This window comes from Mustela nigripes, chromosome 1 (genome assembly GCF_022355385.1).
Source record: "Mustela nigripes isolate SB6536 chromosome 1, MUSNIG.SB6536, whole genome shotgun sequence".
Taxonomy (NCBI): domain Eukaryota; kingdom Metazoa; phylum Chordata; class Mammalia; order Carnivora; family Mustelidae; genus Mustela; species Mustela nigripes.
Genome location: NC_081557.1, coordinates 197,709,491 through 197,719,048, shown reverse-complemented (window position 1 = coordinate 197,719,048; position 9,558 = coordinate 197,709,491). Strand labels below are relative to the sequence as shown.

The following is a 9,558-nucleotide window of genomic DNA, read 5'->3' as shown; positions in this document are numbered from 1 at the left end:
TCATTCCGTGTGAGGTAAAGATAAAAAGTTATTCCCTGGGATTTCTAGTGTTCTAATTTTAACTTATATTTCTTCAGCACTAATCAGTTCTCTTTTGGGGGGAAACAGAAAGCTCACTCCTCACTTGTGTGAGGGGAAAGACAGGTAGGGAGAGGAGAAGTGAAGAAGAATCTTCCCTTAGCTTCCTTTTTTATAGAAGTGTCCACAGATTGAATGAGGGAAACTACCCATTTTTACTTTATGAAAAGTGTAACAGCTGGGAAAAACTTTTTATTTTGGCTGTATAAAAACCCTGACTTGAAATACCCAAAGCAAATTAGACAGGATTTAGGTGTGATAATATACAAAGGAAGTGATAAAGGCTCAATTATTTGGATGGAAGAGCTTGGAGGTGGTAGAATTTTCTCAGGTGCCAAAATAACAGAAATGATTCTGACCTTCTCTGTGCTAACTTTCCTAGTGGCTGTTTCTTTCCTGCACCCTCCTGAACCTCCCACTCACCTCATCTCCACCTCTCTCTCACACTTTTTGTTTGTTATTCCTGTTCAGACATTTAGAAGTGTATTTAATGGTGTTTGTAAATGTAGCTTCAGGGTAATGATAATGTTAAATTCTCACTGAATCCGAAACCGTGTATAACCACAGCCAAAAGGAATCTAGGATTTTTTTTTTTTTTTTTTTTTTTTTTTGGTGTTTGTTTTATGGACACTAAATTAGGAAAGTTAGTGGGGTTTAAAATGTTTTGTCTTTCTTACTGTTTTAAGAATTTTAACAGCACATTTTAACATTAACTTACACTTCCAATTCATTTTAAATTTATAATCATGATATAACAAAGTTTATACACTTTAGAAAAAAAAATCATACATATCACATTTTCCAAAACTATTATTCTATGTGTTCCTTTTCAGGTTTTTGCTATATGCATAGTTTTATGTCATTGTAATCATTGCTTAATTTTGAAATTGATTTTTTTGGAAATTCAATGAAACAACATGCAAATGAAGAATGTGTATCTTTGACTTAGTTTTGGGGATCACCTAGAGTTTAGGAGAATCAGAAAATGGCTATTTTCTGGAGTCACTATGATTTTTAAATCTCTTACACTCAGGTGGTGGTTTTAAATATACATTTATTACAGGTAGCAAGAAATCATTTTTATCTTTTTAATGTTGAGTAAGTCTCACAACTGCTCTGTGCACGACAGCAGCTATGCAGAATCATCCTAGCTTCGTAAAAACTAGATTTGACTGTATTACTCAGATACCCTCTCCCCACCAAAAAAAAAAAAAAAAAAAAACCTCAGCAGGAAATGTTATGAAATCTAAAAACTTTTTGTCACAAACAATGCAGCTTTGGGTTGTGTTCTATTATCAAAGTAGTTGCATGTGATATGTTTCACCCGTAAGTTAAAAAAGAAACTCCTCACAAAGCAGTGATCATTTCCTGTTTCATTTTTCATTTTCTTTTCGCATGAAGAGCTTTTGTCCCTCACTAGGAGTTGCTTTAAATCTCTGAGAAAGTCTGTTCCGAATTTACTACTTCTGGATTGGTTAAGATCCCTTTAAAGTGTGTGCTTTGTTCTCTGAAAAGCTTAGGTCAGTTGAGCAACATGCTGTTTTTTTTTTTTTTTTTTTTTTTTAAAGAGCTGAGTAATGCTGGAGCCTTCTCATGTGGCTGATGCAAACCTGGAGAATTTGCATCATCATTAAGCTGGAATAAGTTGGTGTGACAGGCAGGAGCTTAAATACCAGCCCCTGAGGAAGCTGAGCTGGTCTGTAATCATAGGGCGGTAGCAGCAGCCGAAGCAGCAGAGGTAGTCTGAGGTGGTGGAGGAGCGGGAGCACCATGAACACACAGGTGTTTTCTGAGGAGTAATTAGATAGCTGTGAAGGAGAAAATACACCTTTGAGTTCCTACCTGTGAACACAATAGCGCTGAAAGAGACAGTCTGAAAGCAGAGAGGAAGAGGTTTGGTCAGTCCCACCAAGAGACACAAAGTTGAAAGTTCGGGGTTTTTATTTTTATTTTTTTTTCCTCCATTTCATTTTTCCTGTGTGTCACTACAATGGTCAGAAAGCCTGTCGTGTCCACCATCTCCAGTGGAGGTTACCTGCAGGGGAATGTTAATGGGAAGCTGCCTTCCTTGGGTGGCAAGGAGCTCCCTGGGGAGGAGAAAGTGGTGCTGAAGAAGAAAATCACTTTGCTGAGGGGCATCTCCATCATCATTGGCACCATCATTGGAGCAGGAATCTTCATCTCTCCCAAGGGCGTGCTCCAGAACACGGGCAGCGTGGGCATGTCTCTGATTATCTGGACAGTCTGTGGGGTCCTGTCACTATTTGGTGAGTGCAGCTTCTTCTCCGGGGGGGGTATGTCTGTGGTGCTGGGCAGTTTACTTTCTGAGAAAGCAAAGAGTCATTTTTAAGGAGTGGATGAATGGCACAGACTACGTCAAACTTTCTGATTTTTGTTTAAGTGTGCGAACTGCCCAAACACAGTGTTCACTGTTGGCAGGACCCTGAATTCCACCACCTTCCTTCCTGCAGCCCGGAGTCCCTTTTCCTGACTAAGACAGACTGTTTCTGACTTCCCTGTGGCGGTGAGAACGAATGCGAACTGATGACCCAGTAAAATCTACCAGGCAGTATGCTTCCTTACGTATGTTTGAGGCGTCTTGGAAGCCGGCACGCTGAATGAAACACCTGTGAAGTGAAACCCAGCGTGGCCTATTTAGACACAGAACTGAGCATTCAGCATTCAGTGTTATCGTGTTTTTATTGCCAAAACAAACCAGGGGGGATGGGGTGCAGTCTTTTTAACTTTTTAACCTCGCGTGCTTGTCAGTTCCTAATGTTTTCTCAACAGTCCTTGCCATGATATAGTGTGTGTTGGCACACAACTTGATTCCTGTGATAGGTGGGAATATTGCAAGGGTCTGAGCATATTTCAATTTTTTTTCAATCTTTCATCTCTCCCTAACATTTGTAAACTTTTAAAGTATGAAGAGTAAAATTGGAATTGGGTGTTAGCTTGCTGTGCTCTGTTTCCTTCATTTATAGTTCACTGGGTCTTCAGGGACATGGATAACCTGTTCACCTGTCTACCTGTCTGCCAAGTCAGTCTGAACAGAACTACTACTAGAAGTATGATGATCAATTTTGCTTCCAAATCTAGATCTCTTTTATTGATTGATGTTAATAGCAAATAATAAATCTCTTTTATGGGGTCGGCAAATTACTAGAAACCTACCTGAGGTAGTTATAGAGGTGACAAAAACTGGTGGATGGTCAAAAATATTTAAGTTTTGCTTACACTGTGCAGTAAATGTCTAAGATATATTTGCTCTTTTGTGGCAACTAGTGTGTTTTAATTCTAAAAGGCTCTACTCTGTAAAGGTATTAACCCAAAGATTTGCCCTAACTCTAGGGCTGAGTCCTATCTCTTGGTCCTATGTGTACCCATCCTTCCATTCTTAAGGCCTTGTCATGTTTTAATTGTTACTTTGGGTGTTCATCTAGAGAACCTAAATATCCATTGTTAGGAAGAAAGTATTTCAAGGAAAACTTGTCAAAACAGAGCCTTAGTATAGAAAGATCTGTAGAAGAATTGTTTTTCAGTTTTTAGAAAGTTTGTGGTATTCTGTGTGGGTCTAGCATGCCCATCAATAGACAAACAGAAACCTAACTCTTGTGCTTTTTAAATGACTTTGTGCACCTTTAACCTTTAATTGTCTACAAATACTTGGTAAATTGAGAATAAATCGATGTCTAATAGGAAAAAACATAACGAATTTCCTGGACTTTTCATACTTCTATACATGCAGCTCCTACTCTGTGATTGGATGTGTGTACAAAATAAAGTTATTCAGGTATAATAAAATGGATTGGTCTGAGGATTGAACTAGTTAAAATGCTATTATGCTATGAAAATATGGTTCTGTGTAAGTATACCAACTCAGATGCTCAGGGGAAAAAAAAAGTTAAAAGGACTCGCTTGGTGACACTTGAGCTGATATTCTTTGGTTACTAATCACAGGGCGCATGCTCCTGGATTAATCTACTTATCTATATTTACATTTTGTCATTTAAATTCCTAGGAATTTTTGACAGGAGTGCCTTTATAACAGGAAGCAAAGTAAACTGTAAGGAAAACAAATCTTTTTCTTAAAACTCTAGAACTCTGGGACTAATAGTAAAGAATCTGTGTATTTGGTTTACAATTTTTTTAAAGCCAGGGACAGTACATGGATCTTTACATCCTGTTCTGCACTTTTTTCATCTGGGTAAAATGGTTATGGAGATTGGACTTTTCAATGAAAATCTCATTCCTCCAGAACTCTATTTAAATCTAGGGCAACTATCCTGGAGTTTCAGCAAAGCATACACAGGTTAGGTATTGATTCTCTGGCAATAAATTGTGAGGTACTTAAGACTTCCCAATAACATTTTGTATTGGAAGCTTTTTTTGTACAGACTACCAACATGGTTACTAACAGAGTAAATTGCAGGTAGTTACAAATAAACAAGCTATATTAGTGATCCTCAATATCAAACTGTAGATTAGTTACCTTTAAAATCATCTGTACAAATTTTAAAATAATAGATTTCTCTGGATCCCTCTATTGGAGATATGGACTCACTTGGTAGAGAATAGGTGTGGGGCCTTATTCCTTATGTGTATTTAAATAAAAATTTACTTACAGGTGATTCTGATACAGAGCTAAGTTCAAGAATAGGATAAATGATAGTAAGATTCCACTGAATATCCAAATTTTGCTCCTTTTGGACAGTTCTGCCTAAAGCTTTTCTGATCAATAATAATTTCCCACACTTTCAGACTCTGAAGTAGCTCAGCCAAAAATTTTGCTACATTTGAGTACTTTGCAATATGAAGAGAATTTTTTACATAGTATCAAGATGTATTTGTCATTTTCTTGATAGTTAGTTACTCAAATTAATAAGTATATTTCATGAGGTGTCCTCAATGTATCAGGCCCAGTACTGTCTTTGGAGCCCATTATCACATATATACACACAACTCTCTTATGAGGTGAGAACCGAGATTTTCCTTTTACCAAGGAAGAAATATAGTTTTGGGGAGGCTATGTAACTTGCTCAGGTCCATGTAAATTGTATTGATAAATGCTGAAATTGCTAGCTGTTTATAATTAATTTTACCTAATATACGTAAGTTATAGCATCTCTTTTAAGCAGTATGTTATTTCAACAACCCAGAAGTGTGCACTTCAAAAAAGTCCAATAAAACCTTTTCTAGAAATAGAATATGGGAGTCAAAATTCATTTTGTTGATGAACCATATCCTACAAATTAAGTGAGGTCTTGCAAGGCCTAGAGTCTATATTTTTATGAAGAACAAATTAATCTTGTTAATTTTGATGTGCAACAGAAATATCATTAAAAGGATTCTTAATATAATGAGGTCAATTTGAGACACTTCCTTGTCTTGGTGTGAGTTACTTTAAAAATAGGTTAGTGTTACTGGCATCTATCTTCACTTTTCCTCAGATTTGAGATTAAAAATTCTTAATAATATGGTACTATTTTAGAAGTTTATCTTTACCATTGCAAACAAAATTATACTGTTTGAATACAATGAACTCGATCCCAAATATGAGGAAGATACAAAAAGATTTTGGTGGCTTCTAACAATCAAATGACTATTTCTTCTTTTGAAATAAGGATCTCATTCATACCAAATGATGTCACAACATCTCATATAACATAAACATTATTATATAAATTCTACTACTGGATGACTTGGTACTATTTTAACTTTGTACCTTTTTATTATGTACATTTCACAGGAGCCTTGTCCTATGCTGAGTTGGGAACAAGTATAAAGAAATCTGGTGGTCATTATACATACATCCTGGAGGTCTTTGGCCCATTACCAGCTTTTGTACGAGTCTGGGTAGAACTGCTCATAATACGGTAAGAGCATAAATAAGAAAAAAAAATTAAGGAAAAGTAAATCCATTTATTATACCCTTTCTAAATCATCTTAATTATTTTTAACTGATTAGGAATCTGCATGTCATGTGACTATGTTGTAGACATGTCTGTTTCAGGGTTTGAAATGTGTATGAAATACCTCTGTCAATTATTGTGTTTATGCAGTTTTGTCACTGGCAGTAGTTCTCGAACCATGCCAGACTTTTAAGGTAACTAATTTTCTTTAATGTTCAATTATTCTCTGACATTTCTAGAAAATATGTTGACCTGAAAGGATCTGAAGCATGAAAATCTGACTTGATAAATCATACCTTTTGGCTGGCCAGACAAAATTGAATGCTATGCTAATAGTTTTCTTCTTGTAGATTACATCGTTCTTTAACTTCACTGTATCGTGACCAGGAAACTTCTGTGCCTAACAACTTAATGTGTCACTGAGTTTACTACTTTATAAAAAACAAAACAAAACAAAGCTTGAGTGACTCACTTCCTCATGTTAGGCAAATCAGTGAACTATAGTTGCGAAAAAAAATTTTATTGTTGTAAGATACATTCTTCTTTCTAATTATCTTGGCTTAAATTCAAACCAAATAGTGCTAAGTCACTCTGAATAGCAAATTTCTTTTACCTTTGTGGGAAATCTTTGATGTCATCTGAGAAGTGTAGAGTATCATAGTTTCTTAAGGCTGACTGCTACCATAAAATGTGACTTGGACATTCTGATTGCAGAGTTTAACAGAAATAGCTGGAGAAACTTGCTCTTACTGTAAACTTATCAGACATATGCAGCTGAGAGCTCCTGTGAGCTTTTATCCTAACACTTGGGGCAGAAGGGGCAAATGCGGAGCTAATAAGTATCGATTTGACACTAAGCATGATTTTTATAGTCGTAGGTATCTCTTTTCTAACAAAGAGCTTAGAATAGTATTTACTCCTATAAGTCTGTTCTCATTTTAGACAATTCAGCATTATTTTAAACTCATTATAATGGAATAATGATATAGAAGTATTTTTGTCCTTTTCTAAAATCTGGGGTTTGCCAGGGATATATACCTTCAGCTCTTTTTTGATTTATTTGAATACTACTCTTCAAAGGCTAACTTAAATCCTGTCTTTTCCACAGTTCATTTCCTGTTCACCGTAGTTTATATTTCTTTTCTCTCTTAATTCTTCTGAAAAAATGCAGTGTCTCCTTCTTTGACATTCAGCATATCTTGTATTCTTACTTAGTATTTCCAGGTGTCTATGTTCTGTTTCTCCCATCAGAACTGCAGGTATTTGAAGTACATAAAACCAACTCACACTTTTTGAAACCATTATACTTCTTAATCAGTGTCTTGAGTATCACAGTAAATTCTTTTTGAGTGGCAATATTAAATTATTTTCAAGTAATTTAGTTCTTTTTGACCAAAAGTTTAAGTTTCAATATTTTGAATACAACATTCTCAGTATTCAAATGAGGACACTACTTATTCTGAGCACTGGCCTATCAGGATGGTGGGCTTTGTCGCCTGATATAGCTGCACTTGAATTCCTCTTCAGCTATGTATTTGTTGCATGGCTTTGGCTCATTGCTTAGCATCATAATGAACACAATCTCTCTGTTCACAGTAGTACAGATACAGTGCTCATTCACTTATTTATTCATTCCTTAAACAGCTACTGAGTTTGCTTAGTGGTATGTTAAAGAGATCTTAAAGTGGAATGAACCACAATTCCTGTTCCCAAGTAGCACATAATTAAACCTTAGTTTAACTGCAAAAGATCTGCTTCTGGTGTGTGTGTGTGTGTGTGTGTGTGTACTGACAGAGGAAATAACCTAGATATATTCTAGAAGCTTATTATGAAGGGTTCATCTATTGCTTTGTAATAAGGGACTCACAGTGCTTGGTTGGTCTTCCAAATAAGCAGAATAATGAATGTCTTGAGGATTGACAAGATGCCTAGGTACTTTAATATTTCTCATCTGTTGACAGCACCCATGGTGTCTAAATACTTAAAATGATGATTCAGACTTTCCAGGAATAACCTGTAGAACATAGATTTCAAGAAAAAAAAAATCATACATCAGTACATAGCAGAGGTCATTAGATTGAACTTAAGCATTAACCACATATTTAAATATTTATTGGTTTTCTACTTAGGATAGATACTGTACTAAACACTGGGAATAAAACAGTGATTAAAATGGACAGAATCTTAGAGGCGCCTGGGTGGCTCAGTCGTTAAGCATCTGTCTTCAGCTCCGGTCATGATCCTGGGGTCCTGGGATCGAGTCCCATGTTGGGCTCCTTGCTTGGCTGGAAGCTTGCTTCTCAGTCTCCCACTTCCCCCTGTTTGTGATCCCTCTCCCACAGTGTCTCTCTCTGTCAAATAAATAAATAAAGGCTTAAAAAAAAAAAAAAGATGGACAGAGTCTGGAATTCATTTAGCTCAGGGTCACATGAGGGAAATAGTTATCAATCAAGAATCACATACTGAGGATAAAGTTGCTACTGTGATCAGGACCATGAAAGGGAAACCATGAGACTCGGTAAGAGGGTGTACTCATGGAACTCTCACCCAATCGGAAGATTAAAGGAACTTCCTTGAACATAAAAAGATTGAACAAAGATATGAGGTATAAAAAAATTGTCAATAAGTCGCAGGGGCTCCTGGCAAAGAGTATTCAGCTCCTTCTAGTGGGAAGAAGCAAACCAAGAGGAAGGGAAAGCTTAGACCAGATGGAGCCGTAACTAAAGGATTTTGCATATCCTGAGCATGTTTTGAAAGCACTAAAATGATGTGATCAGATTTTAATTTATACATTAAAAATTTGCAAATGATGAAGAATAAGAAAAATCATCTTTTGAGGGTGGAAGAGGAGAGGGTCTTTAGGAAAAAAAGAAAATCAAAAAATATATGGTGCTGTCTAGTACAAGCAGGCTGACCTTGGAACATAATGGTGGTTGGTTTTTCTGACAATCTAGGGATTGAGCATGGGTGCTGAGTAACTATGAGAAGAGAAGCTGAAAGTGAAGATTGGTATGAGAAATTAGATAATTCCATGAATTTACCTGTGTATCTAAAGAGCATGCATTCTTATAGAAGTGAATGTAAAGGCACATGCAATTTTCTCTTAGAAATATTTGAAGAATTAAAGTAGAGTGGTTTGTTACCTCTTTTATTATAGACCTGAACTTATTTAATTTTCTTATCTCTGGGTATTTATTCAGTTGTGTAAAATCATAACAGCATTTCTATTTTTTAACTTATACTTTGCATCTGAATATTTCTATGAAATTAAGAATAATCACTTGGCTCTTCAAGTTTTTGTACTGGAAAAAATAGGAAGAATACAATGTCAAGATCAAAAGCATATATTTTCAATGAGCACTTATGAATAATAATTTCTGAAGTTGGGTTTTGTATTCATTCTCCTGACCATGCTCCATTCATTAGCACTGTACCCTTACCCCATTTGTGCTTGCGGCTGGAGTTTAGTTGTTGACTTATTGAGAGGACTGCTTCTTGTAAAGCCCAGCTCCATCAGGATCTCAAATAATAAACTAGATTTTTAAGGGGGAAAAAAAGTCAGATCTAG

General features: G+C 36.1%; 1 protein-coding gene across 1 annotated transcript in view; it reads left to right on the top strand.

The window, feature by feature from the left end:
• The first annotated feature begins 1,773 nt into the window (after positions 1–1,773).
• Positions 1,774–9,558, top strand: part of SLC7A11 (solute carrier family 7 member 11) — a 75,829-nt gene continuing 68,044 nt past the window's right edge. Inside the window, exons 1-2 of the mRNA XM_059395542.1 lie at positions 1,774–2,345; positions 5,828–5,954. Of these exons, the coding sequence (XP_059251525.1) occupies positions 2,069–2,345; positions 5,828–5,954 (404 nt within the window). The 5' untranslated portion in view covers positions 1,774–2,068. The remainder of the gene's footprint in view (positions 2,346–5,827; positions 5,955–9,558) is intronic.